Source organism: Cnephaeus nilssonii (assembly GCF_951640355.1).
Source record: "Cnephaeus nilssonii genome assembly, chromosome: 12".
NCBI classification, from domain to species: domain Eukaryota; kingdom Metazoa; phylum Chordata; class Mammalia; order Chiroptera; family Vespertilionidae; genus Cnephaeus; species Cnephaeus nilssonii.
In genome coordinates this window covers 44,705,603-44,724,681 of record NC_137083.1, presented here as the reverse complement: position 1 = coordinate 44,724,681, position 19,079 = coordinate 44,705,603, and the positions used below count along the sequence as shown (strand labels likewise).

The 19,079-nt window shown below is 39.0% G+C and overlaps 1 protein-coding gene across 3 annotated transcripts in view; it reads right to left on the bottom strand.

Moving 5' to 3' along the window:
• Positions 1-19,079, bottom strand: part of SUGCT (succinyl-CoA:glutarate-CoA transferase) — a 538,921-nt gene that overhangs the window by 189,044 nt on the left and 330,798 nt on the right. The window contains exons 13-14 of one of the 3 annotated variants that reach the window (XM_079786520.1): positions 8,369-8,423; positions 7,536-7,696 (exon numbers count right to left, since the gene is read on the bottom strand). The exons of 1 other annotated variant lie outside the window; for it this stretch is intronic. In XM_079786520.1, coding sequence (XP_079642646.1) covers positions 8,394-8,423 — 30 coding nt within the window. In that variant the 3' untranslated portion in view covers positions 7,536-7,696; positions 8,369-8,393. Of the gene's footprint in view, positions 1-7,535; positions 7,697-8,368; positions 8,424-19,079 lie in introns of those variants that run through there. One more of the 3 variants, XR_013814318.1, reaches the window with a different exon arrangement.

The window sequence follows — 19,079 nt, the reverse complement described above, 5'->3', positions numbered from 1 at the left end:
GGATTATTATGAAAATTAAATGCAAACTTCCATGTAAAGTGTTATAAAAGGTATTAGCACAGAGAAAATAATAAATGTTAACTCTTACTGTTACTTTAAAATACTTCCTTTTCACAAGATTAATATGCAGATATTAGATTATCAATAATTTCCAGGTTGGCAATTACACCAAAGAGGTCTTGTGTAATTGAGGTCTGGTGAGAAAGGAGAAGACGGTCTACTGGGGAAACACACCAAGTGTCTGGGGCGATGAGGAAGCCTCAGACTAAGAGGAGAGTGAAGGGGCACCAAGCAGAAGGAAGGTTCTCCATCCCAGAAGAGTAACTAGCAGCATCACTACAAGTCAGGGGGTGGCGGACTCATAACACAAACAAAGGTTCTCCCTAACTGTTTAACTCCTAACTCCATTGGACTGAACCATATGCTGACTCTTGTTAGTATTTTGGCCCAAGAATCCTTAATTATCATTAGCAAAAATAAAGTGACTATAACGTACAAAAGGGCATAGTATCTTAAGGCAGAAGGCAAAAGAAAATATTAGTAAGAGTCACAACTGTACTGCTCCAACCTATTCTTAAATGAGGAACTGGCAATTATCAGGAATCTAAAAGTTGCTTATAAAACATAATTTTTTCCTCTGCCATCACACAAAATTCTTGATTATATACTGGAATGTGTGTGTGTGTGTTCCCAAAACTTAAAAGATACATATTATCTGAGTAAATGATCTTCTAACAAAGTCCAACAGCTGAAATAGTGCATGTTCTCTACAGAAAAATTCTTGGAATTGTATTATTTTTAATATAATTTATCAACTTAATCATTTTCTCTAAAAGGATATGTTAAAAGTAGAGGAAGTATAAAAATGATTTGTGGAGGCTCATAAAACAATAAATTGTATGTTGTAGAAAGCTGAAAAATGAGAAAAAAATATTAACTTTCTTTTATTTACAGTAGCCAGGTGAAATCCAGGGCAGAGTCCAGTTCTGCACAACTCACACTCTTCCAACGCAGCCTGGACAATTTAATTTGGTGGGGTATGTATTTGGAGACAAAGCTTGTAATCCTGGGGAGAGCTGGGGAAAGACTTGGGAAAACAGCCACAGGAAGACTCTAGTGTCTCTGGCATGAGGAGATGGGCAAAAAGAGAGACAGTTAAAAGCCCGAAAGATAATGAAGTGTAGCCTTCCCTTGTGGAACCAAGGAGTGGTTCCATATGCCTTCATTGGCAGGAAGATTTCTAGAAAATCCTGTTATCAAGCATCAGAGAGTTTGGAATGAGATCAAATGAATTGGCCAAGGTCATATGCTGTGTCAGGGCAGACCCAGAGTTAGAACTCACAGCCCCGAAGTTTCCAATCTATTGCTTGGCTCCCGAAACCACAAATGCGTGTCAAGGAAAAGTCTCCTTAATGCTGAGGCAACACAGCTGGAGAATATTAACCCCAAGGTTTAAAACAGACAGCATTTCACTGGATCATAGATCCAGAATCTGTTTTGGTGAATATTCAGGGAAAGGTAGAGGGCAAGGGGGCAGGATACAAGGAGGCTTAATTAAGTGATCAGATCACCCACTCCAGCAAAACATCATCCTTCAGACACACACACACACACACACACACACACACACACACACACACTATTAAATGCTATTGGCTGACAAAATTGAAAATACGTGTTTGAGAGAAGTCATCATGAGTGTTTATAGGTGTGTGTGTATTCTTCTTTAACCCAGAAAATAAATTTCTGGTAGATCAGTAATTTGTTATGAGATAGAAAAACAACAACAACAACATTCCCCAAAACAAAACAACCATGAGGGCAGTTATGTCTGAGATCAATGCAAAAAGTACCTTCCACCTTCTGGATGGTCTGATTCTTGGCCTTAAGCCATGAGTTTGTAACTTTTCTTGGCCATTAACTCCATTGAGAATTTGATTAATGCTATAGTCCTCTCCTAGGGAACTGCTTGTGGACCCATATTCACAAAATTAATGAAAAAATTCCAGGAATTCAAAGATTGCCATATGTCAGAGGACCCCCATATAAGAAGCCCTATTATAAGAAACTCTGTAAAGCTTGGAAGTAGATGTGAATACAAATGATTGGTCTATTGGTTCCCAACACCCTGTCCATGAGCCAGCTCCTCATAATCGCATGGGGCACTTGTTTAAAAAATACAGATATTTGATTATCTTCCAAATCCTAAAGAATCTGAATTTTGTGGACTACAGGGATGGAGAAAGTACCACAGGAACCAGTATTTTAACAAATGTCCCAGATGATTATGATACACAGTAATTTCTGGGAATCTCTGATTTGGATAGCTGCTTAATGATGCTGTTTTCTACTTGGAAATGGAACGGGATAAAGGTAATAGGAGTTGGTAGATGGAGGTATAAGAATAATTATTGAACTATTTTCCAATCCTGACTTGGTACCAATGATCTAACAAAAATATCCTAAATCTGGCCTATCCTAGGAAATCTTGGACATATGGTCATCATGATATAAGATGAAAAATGTCTGAGAAATCACTGCTTTAAAAATAAGATGACCTGATGGTCTACATTAAAGAAGTTCAATCATTTGATTTCACATCCTGCATCTCTAATTTTCTCTTGCCTGTTACCTTCCCCTCAAGCTATTGAAACCCCTTTCTCTTTTTATCACCAGATTTCTACAACTGCCTTTTCTGATCAGCCCAGCCTCCCCTGCGTTTCTTTGCTTTAGAGGCAAATGCCCCAGAGATTTCATCTCGTTCTTTCTCCTTAGGTAGCTACTTCCACCCACTCTACCCTTGAAATTCCTCCTCTCAAGTTGCAAGCCAGGGAGCAATATGCAGCTCAGCAACTCCAGCTGACTCTAAGAGCATTCACACTGGCCCATTTTTATCACTGATTATTACAAGGAAAAAGACAGGAAGAAAATTGCCTGGCCAGTGTGGCTCAGTGGTTGAGCGTTGACCCATGAATCAGGAGGTCATGGTTAGATTCACGGTCAGGGCACATGCCCAGGTTGCAGGCTCAATCCCCAGTGGGGGACGTGCAGGAGAGAGCCAATCAATGACTCTCTCTCATCATTAATGTTTCTATCTCCCTCTCCCTTTGTCTCTGAAATCAATATATATATATATATATATATATATATATATATATATATATATATATATATTTTTTTTTTTTTTTTTAAGAAGGAAGAAAATAAAAACACATGGAAAAGCTCTCTCACTCACAGTGTTCCTCCTGATGCATTTGCTGGGCTATAATGGCTGACTTCCTTTTGTATCTTCAAATTCTTGCTTCCCATTTATTCCTCAACCTGCTACAATAATAAATAAAATAATAATAAATATATATAATAAATATTATGTGTATAAATAAATAAATATAATAAAAATGTCTCAGAAGACAGAATGAATAAAAAGCACATGGTAAATTGTTGGTACTTACTGCTAGAACTGGTTTACTCATTATTTCCGAAGTAGCAAAAGGAAACAGGCAGCAAAAATATAAAATATAGTCTCCACTACACTTATCATAGTGGTTTGTCATATGATACATACTGAAGGCAGATACAGAATTAAATAAAAAACATTAAAAGACTGACAAGGGAAAGAACTCACCAAGACTAAAAACAGATGAAGTTTCTCCCAGTGTTTTGCAATCTATTTCCCCTTGCGACTTACCTAACAGTGTGTAAAGTAGTCCTGTAAATTAACAATTTATTTGTGTTTGATATAATTATTTTTATCATCATCGTTATTGGTACAGCCATTCATTAAATACTATATTAAGAGTTGTCATCTATGCTATCTCACTTATTTTTTTCAAAAGTACTAGCTTTCCACATTTCACAGATATGGAGAACGAGGGTCAGAGAGATTAAATATCTGGAGCAAAGTGACACAAATTGTGTTCAAATCACTGTTATGCTGGTAAATGTTTACCAACCAGCTCTTTGGGTTCAGAAAAAAAGTTCTGATTTATAGTATTTGCTGATTTCCATGGTGTAAATAGTCCCACCAATGGATTTTAAGCTACCAAGGTGATGTCACTAAACACAGAGTTGGGGAAAGATAAGCACCGTCACATCATGTCAGCCAGGCACTGGCTCCAGCATACAATGGCTTAACTCTAGGCCAGCCTTGTTCCAAAAGCAAAATATTCATTTATTGGAGCATTCCTGTGATTGTGTGACTAAGGAAAGTGAGCAATGGCCATGTCTCTATCTTGACAGTGCGGAACAATTTGTAGACATTTGCTTTTTTTTCATTCATTGAAAAGGTAAATTATAGAAGAAAGTCACCAAATCATCCTATTGTTTCTGGGTAAGTCAGAATCAAAAATGAAAACCCTTTGTGAACAACTCTGAAAGCTGAATTGGAAATAATATAGCAAAGAAATATCATATAAAGTATGATATGTCTAATAATGGGAAATATCAGCACTCTTGACATGAGGCCTAGTTTCTTTCTGCTTCAGGTTTTTTTTTAAACCAAATGTTATCATCCAATAAAGAAAAACCATATTACGCAGTCCTCACTGTAATACCCAGGATTTTTATCTTTCTGTCTTTCATCTGTATACCGCATTGTGCTAAAATCATTCAAATGTCTTTGATTGGTTACTTTCCAAAATACCCTAATAGTCACCTTCTAGAACAAGTTATAAATCTCGGAGGTGTTTACAATACATGTATAACTCATGACTACTACTGAAAGGCAAAGGAGAAAAGCATATCAATATTTTGAAAAATGAGCCTAAGTCATGCATAGTGCCTATGCCCAAAAAGAAGAGAGAGAGGTAGATGAAAAAGCAAGTCCCCAACATTTACTTTAAAACCAATCATCAACCTGGTGATGATACATCACAGATGAATTTGAGGGAACGGAATTTTAAAAAAGCTTTGGTTGACTGACAAAATCTATGACGTAAAAGGTAGGAATTACATTATGTATGATCATAAAATTAAAATAAATCTTCCCTCTATATCAGATGTTAAAAACTATGTCATAGAAATATGTCCTCATATGTTAAAATTTTCATAATAAAAAACATAAACATGATGGAAAGTCCACTTATAACAAATGTATAAAGATTAGCAGACACAAAAACAATAAATAAAATGGTCAGAAATGGTTTAATATAAAGTAAAGTTTAAGGGCTCTGAATGAAAAATAAATTTATAGAAGTCATTTGGCAATGCTAAATGCAGAATATATTTTCCATATTTGTCCGGAAATATTTTTAGCTTTCATTTAAAATATACTGGCCTAGAGAGAAACCAAGATGGCACCATAGGTAAACACCAGAACTTGCCGCCTCGCACAACCATTTCCAAACTACAACTAAAAGACAAAACGGACATCATCCAGAACCACAGGAAGGCTGGCTAAGTGGAAATTCTACAACTAGAAAGGAAGAGAAAAGCACAATGAGACTCAGAGAAGCTGTGGAAGTAAAGGCAGAGGTACGGAGGCGCACACATGGAGAGGGCTGGCAACTGAGTACATGGCTGGCTTTTTCAAGCGGGAGGGAGACACAAGCTCCCGACTGCTCTGAACTCCAGTTCCGGGCAAGACTCTGGGGACCCAGACTCATAAAGGGAGAAACTGGACTGTCTGGCAACTGGCGGATCTCAAGGGCAGCTTTCTCTCAGAGGTGCTTGTAGTGATTACCAAGGGACACTGAGACCCAGGGGCCTCTTAGAGCAGGGATGACGGGAAGCCATTGCTGTTTGCTCTGCCCTGAGACTCCGCCCCATCCAAGCTGTGCACAGAGGCTTTTGCATATGACTGGTCTGGTCCTTTGAAATCTAAACTTACCTATCAAACTGCAGTTGAGTCAAGGAGACCCAGAACATCCAAAAGAAGGCCCAAGGCCCCACAGCAGCTTGCATTGCTTCACAGCTGGGCCTCATCTGGGCACCTCCAAACCCCAAACAAAGAAGAAGAATCTGCAGATCTCTCCATAGCTCCTGCTGGGTGGCCTCAGGCAGAGGCTAAATTAGCACCTCCTTGGAGATCCAAGAGCCAGTGTACCCAGGGGTCAGAGTAGGACAATCCAGATTACAACTCCTCAGATCCATAAGGGACACATTCAGGGGGCAGATTCAGTGAGCACCAAAGCCCCACTGAAGCAAGTCTTGTCCCATAAGGGTGTCTCCAGCACAGAAGTTCTCCCATCGTAGACACAGCTGATCCTCACAGTCAATTGGCCTGGAGGTCAATTCCTCCCAGTGGGACCAACAACAATCAAGGCTTAATTACAACAAGACTGTGCACACAGCCCACAAAGGGTTGCACCAAGAGTGTCCACCTCAGGTAACTGGGGAGGCTGAGCCACTGGGCCCTATAGGACACCTAGCACACAAAGCCACTCTATCAACTCAGAGAAGCAGCCAAAATGCAGAGACAAAGAAACAGGTTACAAATGAAAGAAATGGAGGAAAGCAAACGACTGGATATAGAGTTCAAAACCACGGTTATAAGGTTTTTCAAGAATTTCCTAGAAACCGTCAATAAATTTAGTGAGACCCTCAAGGATATGAAAAAGGACCAACTAGAAATTAAGCATGCACTGACTGAAATAAAAAATAATATACAGAGATCCAACAGCAGACTAGAGGATTGCAAGAATCAAGTCAAAGATTTGAAATACAAAGAAGCAAAAAACACCCAACCGGAAAAGCAAAAAGGAAAAAGAATCCAAAAATATGAAGATAGTGTAAGGAGCCTCTGGGACAACTTCAAGAGTACCAACATCTGAATTATGGGAGTGCCAGAAGAAGAGAGAGAGCAAGATACTGAAAACCTTTTTGAAGAAATAATGACAGAAAACTTCCCCCACCTGGTGAAAGAAATAGACTTACAAGTCCAGGAAGTGCAGAGAACCCCAAACAAAAGGAATCCAAAGAGGACCACACCAAGACACATCATAATTAAAATGCCAAGAGCAAAAGACAAAGAGAAAATATTAAAAGCAGCAAGAGAAAAACAGTTAGTTACCTACAAGGGAGTACCCATACGGTTGTCAGCTGATTTCTCAACAGAAACTATGCAGGCCAGATGGGAGTGGCAAGAAATATTCAAAGTGATGAATAGCAAGAACCTACAACCAAGATTACTCTACCCAGCAAAGCTATCATTCAGAATTGAAGGTTAGATAAAGAGCTTCACAGATAAGAAAAAGCTAAAGGAGTCCATCACTGCCAAACCAGTATTACATGAAATGCTGAAAGGTATTCTGTAAGAAGAGGAAGAAGAAGAAAAAGGTAAAGATAAAAATTATGAACAACAAATACATATCTATCAACAAGTGAATCTAAAAATCAAGTGAATAAAAAATCTGATGAACAGAATAATCTGGTGAATATAATAGAATCAGGGGCATAGAAAGGGAGTGGACTGACAATCCTTGGGGGGAAAGGGGTGTGGGTGGTGGGGAAAGAGACTGGACAAAAATCATACACCTATGGATGAGGACAGTGGGGGGGGGGAAGGGTAAGGGCATGGGGTGGGGTGGGAACTGGGTAGAGGGGAGCTATGGGGGGAAAAAGGGGGAACAACTGTAATAATCTGAACAATAAAGATTTAAAAAAATAAATAAATAAAATATACTGGCGTAGGCGCTGGCCAGGTTGTTCAATTGGTTAGAGGGCCCATCCGATATGCCAAGGTTGTGGGTTCCATCTCCTGTCAAGGCACATACAGGAAGCAACCAATGAATGCATCAATAAGTAGAACAACAAATCTCTCTCTTTTTTTCCCCTCAAAATTCAATTTTTAAAAAGGTTATTAAATATATTAGCCTGCTATAGGATGAAAAAAATAATACAAATATTAAAAATAGTAATGGACCAGTCAGAGGTAGCCATGACTAATAATTTACTGTTTCAATATTTTAATAAAAATTATTAAATTATTAAAATGAGAATGAAAGAAGCTCGGCAGTATCAATGATATATGAGTTCTTATAGAAGCAGATATGCCCATAGGCCTTTATAAATAACAGATTTCATCTCTGAAAGGATATGTGGAAGGCATCCTAAAGCGCCAGCTAGCAATGCAGAAATCCCATGTCCCAGGGTATCCCTGGCAGGGGTTGCGGGGAGGGCGGGAAGGGAGCCAAGAGAAGGAATATCAGCCTCTGAACAGTACCACTGATAGAAAACCTGCCATTTCTTGGGCACATTCTAATTTGGATACCTCTAATCATGAGAGTGTCCACTTTTGTTCAATAAGAATTGCTGTCTCTAAATTCCTAATACTGGTCCTAATTATGCCTCCTAGAAGACAGAGAACAGAGACAGAAAAGAGTATAAAAGTAGAAACAGAAAAATCAGGTTTAAATTCTGATGTCATTACCTTTAACAAGATTAGGTCAAATCAGTTACATCCTGAGCCTCAGTTTCTTCATCACCTAGAAAGTTTATGAAGATCAAATGAGATAATTCTATAAAGTGCTTTATAAACTGTAAATTGCTATATAAACAATGGAGCATGTAAATTCCAGACCTTACTTCTTACTATTTCCATCTATTTGACAGTCCTTAAGTTATTTGAAAAAAGCTACCAAATGCCATCAAGGGTCTTTGTGGGGGTAAAAATTTCATGTTAAAAAATGTAACAAGACATTCTATTAGCCTGGCTGCAGCCTCTCAAGTGTTCCAGTTTGGTAATAACAACCAAGTCATTTGGTCATGTACAGTTCTGAAACAGTATAGCTACCACTGCAATGATGCACATGGTTATAGTAGAGGTCTGGTTAGATTCCTATATATTTTGGCAGTAAAGCTACATTTCCTGTTGAATGAGATGTGGACTGAGAGAGAAAGAATCAAGTGTAGTGTCTAGATATTTGACTCCATGGGAAGGATGGAGTGGCCATTCACAAAGATAAGGAAGACCTTGGATATAGCAGGTCCAGTGGGAAGGTCAACTAAATTTGAGATGTTTATTAGGCATCCAAGTAGAGATGTCAAGTAGTACTCCAACAAAATAAGAATAACAAGACCAAAAAAGAAATACATAAGGGGTACCTAATGTTGAATAAGCTCAAGAGTTCTTTGAAAATAGTTCTCAAGATGTTAGCTTTGTAACAAGCCTAGAGAACAATCACTCAAAATCAGTGGAAATCTCCAGGAACAATGCCTTTTGGAAAAAGAAAGAGATTACGAGAGATTCAATGTGATGAAGGAGCAAAGTAAAAATGTATTTTTTCTCTCAAGTATATAAAAGAACAACTAAAACCAGAAAGTAAAATCTAAACTGAGAAAGTCTGATGGAGAGAAGATGAAAAACCTAAAGTAAGACATAATTTTGAACAATTGGTACAGTGTAAGAAATAAGAATTTACTTGCTTTTTTTTAGTAGCACAGGGGGCATGACCCTGAAACCATGAAAAAAAAGATGTAGTTATAGTTCTTCACTGAAAAATATGTATATAGTTATTGGTTTTCAACATTTAGGGTCAATTTATGAGCAAAGTGTAAAGGATATGGGATTTCTGAGATGTTTGACTTAAGTCTTCTGAGATTTAAAACTTAATGCTTTAATCCCACTAAGTAAGGATCTACAAGTGACTTTTTAAAAAGTAGCTAAGTTGTGTTTGTTTTTTCCTTGAAAAACAGGTCTGTTAATAATAATAATTTAAAAAACAGAAATCTAACCAGTTGAATTTATATCAGAATATTACTGAACATCTGAGCTCTTTTACTGTTACAATCAAAACTTCTTTTAATAATATGTCAAAAGCACACATTTCACTGGCAAACTTCAGATAGCATCTAAGAATAAAGCTTCAGCTTGATAGAAGCCTTAGGGAAGATCTTATTCAAAGCCCATGACATTTGACTTCCCAATGCTTTCATCTAACCTGATCATCTAAGGGTATTCATTAACATCCCCTATGACAAAGGTATTTGCCAGACATCAAAATGGCGTTTGTCCATCTTTTAAAGATATAATTCCAGTCTTTAGGAATGATTTCTTCAAAATAGTGAAAGTAGAGGCAAATGTCTTAGATTTTTTTTTTCTAAACACTAAGCAAGAAGGGAAAAAAAATTGAAAAATAAAGAATGTTACAAAAAAACCCATAATATTCATTTGCCTTACAGCATGGTATGAAAAAGCCATAATTATTTCTGACCTTTAATCCACTAAAGATATCCTTTGCATATTTGAAGTGGAAACATTTATTTAATATCTGGGTTCATTTATATGTAAATGAAAAAACTAGACTTTGCCATGACAACCAACATTCATGAAATAAAAATATCCGGTTAAATGTTTAGTCACCAAGTGCACACCACTCAGAATGAAATGTCACTTGAAACTTACAGCTCCCCTCAGAGTGCAAAGTGGGAAGGGGGGGTCACACCCCACTTCTACTGAAGACCCTTGCTCAGGGACCATAAGGCCCTTAGCCCACTGCCACCTTCAGGGTCTTTTCTCTTCCTACTAATCTCACAGTTCCTTACATGGACCACCATCTACTTGAAATGTACTACTTAGTCCTGAAGTATTTTTCTTTTTCTCTGAGGGTTACTAAGTTTGTATTCCTAGTCCATCATTCACTAGCTCCTGGATCTTGTGCAAATCACTTGAACTTTAGCCTTTATTTTCTCAAACCAATTTATCATACTTAGGTTTCTTTAAAGAATAAAGAATATAGCGTATATAAATATCTCAACATATTGTATAGTATCTGATGCATAATAGGCACACAATAAATATTAACTCCATTCTCCAGTCCTATACTTATATTTTTTGACATAGTGATCCTGGAATTAAAAGTATACAGAGAACTTTGAGAGAGAATAAAATAACAAACTTTATTTTTCCAAGACTTAAGTGCATTAATTAAACCATAATGATATTAAAAATATGAAATGGTATGCATGATTTTCAAGATTGAAAGCTCTTTTATATCAGCAACAGTACAATAATAATTTGTTTTATTTCTGTGCAGAGAAGGGAGCTCACACTTCACATTTGGAAGCATGTCATGTACAATCAATAGGATGAAGCTAAAGTGGGAGGACTCACTTTTTAAAATAAAGCTTATATTGGTCTCATTATTATATTCTGCAAGCTAAAAATGTTTGTAATTGCTCCCAAAAGACCCTGCATGTTCCCTAAACAATCTAAGAACCACAAGGTTCCATAGAACCTACATTTCCACACTCTAAGGAACCTCAGAGATCATGTATTCTCTCCGAACCTCCTCTATGAGCAGATGAGAAGTAAAGCACAGGCAGCTGAGGTTCATTCCACAAACTCGTGTTGGGCACCTGCTCTGTGCCAGGCACAGTGCCCACTAGAGTCTGAACTTAACAAAGGTCACCAAGACCTTCTGATTTTCTATCCAGTATTCTTCTAGAGTCTCATATTTTGATACAAAAAGTTAGTTTTCTTCCCACCTAAGAATTAAGAGCATGAATTAAAATATCACCACAATAAATCACCCCATTTACTGTACTGGGATTGGGTGGTTCTGGAAAAGTCATTTTTTGGAGTAGTTAGAGATGTCCAGAAATATTTTTATTTTAATCTCTATTATATAAATTATCAGGATTTTATTACTTTATATTGTACTGCCTTGAATTTGTAAAACAAACAAAAAAATAACATCTTTGATGATTGAGGAGCTTGCAATACCCCAGGTGTCTATCTATAGAGAGAATATTATACTATTACTAGAGGCCCGGTGCATGAAATGCATGCGCAGAAGGGGTTGTCCCTAAACCTGGCCTGCACCCTCTCACAATCCGGGACCACTGGCTCCTAACCACTCACCTGCCTGCCGGCCTGATTCCCCTAACTGCTCTCCCCTGCCAGCCTGATCACCCCTAACTGCTCTCCCCTGCCGGCCTGATCACCCCTAACTGCCTCTGCCTTGGCCCCACCACCATGGCTTTGTCCGGAAGGACGTCTGGTCTAATTAGCATATTACCCTTTTATTAGTATAGATAGAGGCCTGGTGCACCGGTGGGGCCAGCTGGTCTGCCCTGAAGGGTGTCCCTGATCAGGGTGGGGGTCCCCTTGGGGTGGCAGGGCCAGCCTGGGCGAGGGGCCTGGAGCGGTTTGCAGGCCGGCCACACCCCGATCAGGGTGGGGGGGTCCCTGCTGGGGGATGGGGCCGACCTGGGTGAGGGGCTGATGGCTGTTTGCAGGCTGGCCACGCCCCCATGGGGAGAGGGTCCCCGTTGGGGGCATGACCAACCTGGGCAAGGGGCTGAGGGCCATTTGCAGGCTGGCCACAGTTCCATCAGGGTGGGGGTCTCCGCTGGGGGCAGGCCGACCTGGGCGAGGGCCTGGGGGGCAGTTTGCAGGCCGTCCAAGCCCCCAGCTTTGTCCGGAAAGATGTCCAGAAGGTCTCCAGAAGGTCTCCCAGTCTAATTAGCATATTACTCTTTTATTAGTATAGATATTAAATGTATGATAGATTCATGATTCATTATAGAATTAGTGTGTTTTTAAATAAATTCCTTTTTTGTCATTCTCCTCTTTTTCTTAAATTGGATAGAAGAGGAAAACACTCTATTAAGTTCCAAATTCAGGATTTTTGTTTTTTTTAATAAGCTGTGGTATGGCATCTATTTAACATTTTAAAATTAAAACCATAATTACCATTAAACTGTGGCACTTTTCCCTACTTCCATTATAAAAATGACTGACCATATAAATTAGCATTTCCCAAAGCATGGCCCTCAAACACTAACTGCAAGATGTTGCAAGAAATAAAGATGCAATAGTTAAATAAGCACAGTTTCTGGCCATCGCTTGGAGACTGACATGTACACGGGGTTCGCAAAAGCTCTGTGCAGTCTAGGAGAAAAGAAGCCTGGTTATGCTATATAAGCCAGTGCTTCCCAAACAAATGTAAAACAACACATTTCTTTAGCAGAGCATCTATAATGTCCACTGAACCCCCATGTACAGAATAGACTAGGGAAGCAGGTAGTAGCCACATAGGAAGATGTCATCTTCTTGAATGCAGAACCCAACAAAATTAAAATAAAGCAAAAAAAAAAAAAAATGAGGATCCATCAATGTCAACTGGATCAAGGAAAGGGTTTTGAAACAAACACAGTCTTAGGTTTGTGTATTTTTTTTATTTATCTTTTCACCCCCTCTTCCTAGACTTATTCCCTGAAGGAAAATGTAGGCTTTCAGAGAGAGGGACCATAAAAATCTGAGGCATATTAATTAGCATAAGTAAGACATTCAAAACCAAACAAAAACAACTTAAAATTAATAAAATCAAAACTCTAACCCATAGCATTCACTTCTGTGTTATTTAGAAAGACTGGGTTTGTGGTAAGACTGGGAGGGAACAGCAAACGTGCATGCTGGCTCTTGCAGAAAGACTATAGCAGTTGGCTTATCTTCCAAGAATAAAAGAATCTAAGATGCTGAAGATACAGTGCTAAGAAGTCATTGTGTATGCTCTTTGTCTCTCTTATCACTTCCCCATTTACCCCAGGTGTTGTAGCTAAGTGAATTCTGACTCCCCATACAACTAGAGAATAAACTGCCTAAACAATGGCTAAGTGCCTCAAATAAATGTAGCAATGTGGATCATTCTGGCATTTTCACCCAGAGCCCCCACTAGCTACTCCAGCCATACAGTGTGTTCCCTCTAAAGCCCTGACTTTCAGTGTAAGAAGGTTCACACACAGACTTTCAGAGGGAGCCTGGTATGGTTTACAGGAGTATTCTTTGAATTTGGCTCCCAGGATTTAATCTGTGACTTTAAAATTCAAAGTATACTTGTGAAATGCAAATGTAGTTTTATTTGAATAACCTAATCATGTGAGCTAATCTTATTTGAATGCCACCAGCCATTTGTCAAGAACTATACTAAAAGCTTTCGATATTTTTTTTTTCTCATTTAATCTTCACAGTAATATAATGGAATATAATTATTCCCATTTTAATGATCAGGAACCAAAAGCACAGAGAGTTCAGGTAACTTTCCCAAGTTTTCACAGCCACCAAGGGATAGAGATGATATTCTAATCTAGGCAGGCTGACTCCAGATCCCGTCCTCTGAATCCCAATACCATGCTGCTTCTCATAAGTAAAACAAAAGCTTCAGTTCTGTCAGGCAATCCAAGCAAGTAAAAATAAAAGTGTAATACACACATGTCCTGATTTTTCTTGCTTGTGTGGTGGTTGGGTATGGGCTCTGGAGCATGACTGCCTCAGTTCAAAGCCCCATTCTCCCTCTAAACAGCTGTGGGCTGTGAGCAAGTATTTAACCTCTCTAAAATCTCAGCTGCCTATCTGGAACATAAGGATCATAATAACTAGCATTTATCATGCATTGACTATATGCCATGCATCCAAACCCTTTGTATATATTTATATCTTTAACTAGAGGCCCGATGCACAAAGATTCGTGCAAGAATGGGCCTTCCTTTCCCTGGCTGCTGGCACCGCCTTCGCTCTGGCAGGAGCTGCCTTTCTGCTCCAGCCCAGAGCCGCCTATATGCCTTCCCACACTGTCCAGAGGCCCCAAGTGGCTGGGGTGATGCGGAATGCCCCCGGCCGCTCAGCGCCTGCATATGCAAATTAACCTGCCATCTTTGTTGGGTTAATTTGAATACTCACTCCTGATTGGCTGGTGGGCATCATGAAGGTACAGTCAATTAGCATGTTTCTCTTTTATTAGTGTAGATTCTATGAAGTAGATACTATTGTTATCCTTATTGATACCTAAATAATAGTAGAATTACATGTTTTAATGCATGTAAAAAACTTTGAACAATGTCTGACATAGCATATTAATAAATGTTAGCTATCAAGACACATCAAGTACATATAGTTAAAGTTCATAGCACATTATGACCATAATAATCATTATAACAGCATCAAAGGGATGCTGCTACAAACCACTGCCATATTATAAAAAGGGGGTTAATCTAAGCTTCTAGCAATCCTATAATCCTACCTAATAAAATGGTAATATGTAAATTACCATCACTCCACTACACCCACGATTGGGCCAGCAGGAGGCGCAGGGGGCAGGACTCGGGGTGACCCCGGGGTAGCCTATTGGGCCAGCAGGACGCTGAGCTCAGCATCTGCGCCATGGCTGTGCTGCAGCATAGAAGGGGCCTCTGGGGCAGCAAGCCCACGTCCCGCCATGGATCATCAAAAGCGGGGGAGCTGGGTGCCTGTCTGCTCCGGCACCAGGCCTTTCAGAAGCCTCCGCCAAGCCGGAGGCTTCTGAAAGGCCTGGTGCACCAGCGGACAGGCACCCAGCTCCCCCACGATCGAAAGCGAAAGCGTGTAGGGGACCCTACAAATGCATGATTGAATCATGCACTGGGCCTCTAGTATAATATAAATTTATAAAACATTAACAATAAAAGATGACTAAAGAGGCAATTCTGTGATACTGGTTAAAACAGCAGTTCTGCATATCAGCTGCCCAGTTTCACTACTTCATAGCTGTGTGATCTTGGACAAGTGCCTTACCCTGTCTGTGCCTCAGTTTCCTCACTTGTAAAGTAAAGAAAATAAAAATGTCTGTATTTAGAGGGTTATAAAATGGAGATAATAATGTTTGCTTTCTTGGAGTATGAAGTTTACATGAGATAATATATATAATGTACTCAGAAAAAAATCTTGGCAGATACTCAAAAAATGTAGTTTTGTTACTATTAGTAGTACTATTACTATCACTATTACTACTTCCACTGTGCAATTCTACTATATAACTCCATATATCTTGTGACATTTTTCCTCATAGAATTATTGCCCCAAGAGAAATAATGGGGTACCTGTGATATAGGAAAAACATTGGATTTAAAATAAAACCAACACTCATTCAGATCCAATAATTCAATTTCTTAAAGTTTGCAAGAGGACATCCAGTATGTTTTGGTCCTCTTTCAATTACATGTCACCACTGGCGATCTAAAATGGAAAATTTCACTGGAAGAGGTTAATGGGGGATAAAGGAGGACCTATGCAATGCTTTCAATAATAAAGATTTTTTAAAATCTACACTAATAAAAGGGTAATATGCTAATGTGACCAGACATCTTCTAGACATCCAACTTCCTTCCAGACAAAGCCACGGGGCCCAAGGCAGAGGTGGTTAGGGGTGATTAGGCCAGCAGGGGAGGGCAGTTGTGGGCAATCAGGCTGGCAGGGGAGGGCAGTTGGGGGTCATCAGGCCAGCAGGAGAACAGTTTGGTGACGATCAGGCCGGCAGGCAGGCAAGCAGTTAGGAGCCAGTGGTCCTGGATTGTGAGAGGGATGTCAGACATCTCCCGAGGGCTCCCAGATTGGAGAGGGTGCAGGCTGGACTGAGGGACACCCCCCCCCCCATGTACGATTACGTGCACCGGGCCTCTAGTTAGTAAGTAAGTAAATAAATAAATAAATAAAATGGAAAATTTCCTAAGGTATTGTGTTTAATAAGTCATTATTAACATCATGATATAGCATGGAGATAAATAGTACTCTAAAGAAACTGAATTTATGGATAAGCTATGCTAACTTGTTTTATATAAACAAGGGAATGACTGATTATTTACAGATTCACAACTTTTTCATTTTTGATGGTACAAAAGGAGTTATACCTCCAGGCATATGGTCATTCTGGAGTTGTTGTTGTTTTTAAACTACATTTGATGTTCCCTGACTATAAAAATGCTTTAGAGAGCCAGGAAATATGCAGTGAAAGTACATGGGGGTGCCCACCAGTGCTATTAGCAATGGGAGGTCAAGGCATTGGACCATAGCCGCGTGCTCAGGTAAATGTCTAAAATGCATATCCTTCCCCAAATCCCAAGCCTTCCCCAGCCACCCCAGCCTTGGGTTCCGGGTCAGAGGAGGAGTGTGGATCTAGACAAAAACTCTGACTCACACTCAGGTGCTTCAAGAATTGCCATAATTAATCTTAAACTGACATGGGGCAGTACGAAGTTCATGATGGAATTTGAAGTCTTAAGCACGAATAAGTCCCCTTGGCCTAAAGTGGAGCAACACATAATAAACTGTTAAAAAAAATCAGGATTATTGTTCAAACCAGCACTCTGATCCCAAGGGCAGTCCAGAATTATGGGGATTTGCTGGTCTCTTCTAAGAATAACCCATTTCCAATCACTCAACTTGGAGTTTGCCAAAACAAATGCATTTTCCATAAGAGAGCAGATGAGGTGTAAGTTGACCCATGTTTTTCTTACCCCATTACAAGTCAACTGTCTGGCTCATTTGGGAACAAGCTCTCTTCTAACAAAAGGCTTACTAGATTCTTTCTTATTTATATTTGTTTGTTTGTCTTATTAATATTTCCACTTAATCAACACATTTTATGAGATCACTAATAAAAGATAAATTATAAATTTAAGGGCCATGCAAAATAACTGGATCACACATTCAGTCTTAAGCTTCCTAATGGTCAAAGCAAGAAGAGAAAAGGTCTCCAAGAATTAAGTTAAAGGGATTGCAAATAACAGCCAGATTTAAATGATTATCCCACAATTACAGGTCAGAGTAGTTCAATGGACATGTATCTATTTAAGACTCACAGATGAACACTACCTAAATATTTCTTTCATGCATGTCTTTTTCAGAGCAAAACCCTGCTGCTCCTTCTGCTAAGGCCTCTATGCTCTGCAGAAGGACGGCCTCTACAGACAATATTTCAGTTTTTACAATATGGTCAATGTTTCTATTTTAAACCAAAGAAATGGTCTTTATATTACCAACAATGCAATCATATTTACTATCTATCTATATATATAAAAGCCTAAGTGACTGGCTGACTGGCCAGTAGCTATGATGCACACTGACCACCAGGGGGCAGATGCTCAACAGAGGAGCTGCCAGGCGGTGGTCACTTGGCAGCGGCAGTTCTTGGGTGATGCATCCAGAACCAGAGAGGAGGGAGCCTGATTCCGGGGTGCAGCACCAAAGAACTGCCCTCTCGCAATCCAGGATGCCTCGGGGGATGTCACAGAGACAGTTTTGGCACCATCCCTGAAGGCCAGGCCAAGGGACCCCACCGGTGCATGAATCCATGCACTGGGTCTCTAGTTTTTAATAAAAATTTTACTATTTTTAAAACACAAACAAACCAATATAAAACAAAACTTACAAATAATTCATAAAGAGGTCAGTTTTCATTGGTTAATCCAATGTATTATGCATAGCAAAAGCTCAGTAAATGTGCTAGAACAAATTAGGCCTAATTCGTCAGGTATCAGATATATAATCACAATTCACAGTTTTTGTTTTCATGTTGTTTAAGGGTTTTAAGTACAATTTTGGAAGTATTCACATATAAATAAAATAAAATTAAGAAAGTATATAAAAGATATGTGTGTATATCTACTACAGGGATGGGCAAAAGTAGGTTTATATAATACAAATAAATAAAACAATAATTAATAAACAATAGTAGAATTATAAACTTTTTTTGTATATTCACAACTATAAACCTACTTTTGCCACCCCTGTACACACATGTACACACACACACACACACACATATGTAAAGATAGATAGATAATAGATAGATAGATAGATAGATAGATAGATAGATAGATAGATAGATAATAGATAGATAGATGATAGATAGATAAAGAGAGAAAAATCGTGTAAGGAAAAAAGGAAAGAATATAACATGCTGTGAGAAAGTACCCTACAGTCCATTCTATTCTATGGCACTTACATACCTAATCTAACTTAATCTCCACAATGATCCTATCATGCTATCAAGTAGACACAGAAAACTGAGGCTCAGAAATTAGATAATTCATTCAAGATCACAGAGCCAGCAAGAGAATATTAACCCTACATAGAGGTAATTTCAAAGCTCATGTGATTCCTAACATACCTCAAAAGAACGTTCACATTGCAGAGTGCATGATACTAGGCCCATTTGCTAAGAGAAGAAACCAAAATATTGGAAAGCTGAACTGGCTTTCTTGTGTCCACTGGAGCCAGAACTAGAACTAAGAGCTTTTCTACCACATCACAGTTGGTATGATATAAGAAGAATAATGTGTAATAGTGGCTTCATTGATAGAAGGTCTGTGACATTCTGAAGACA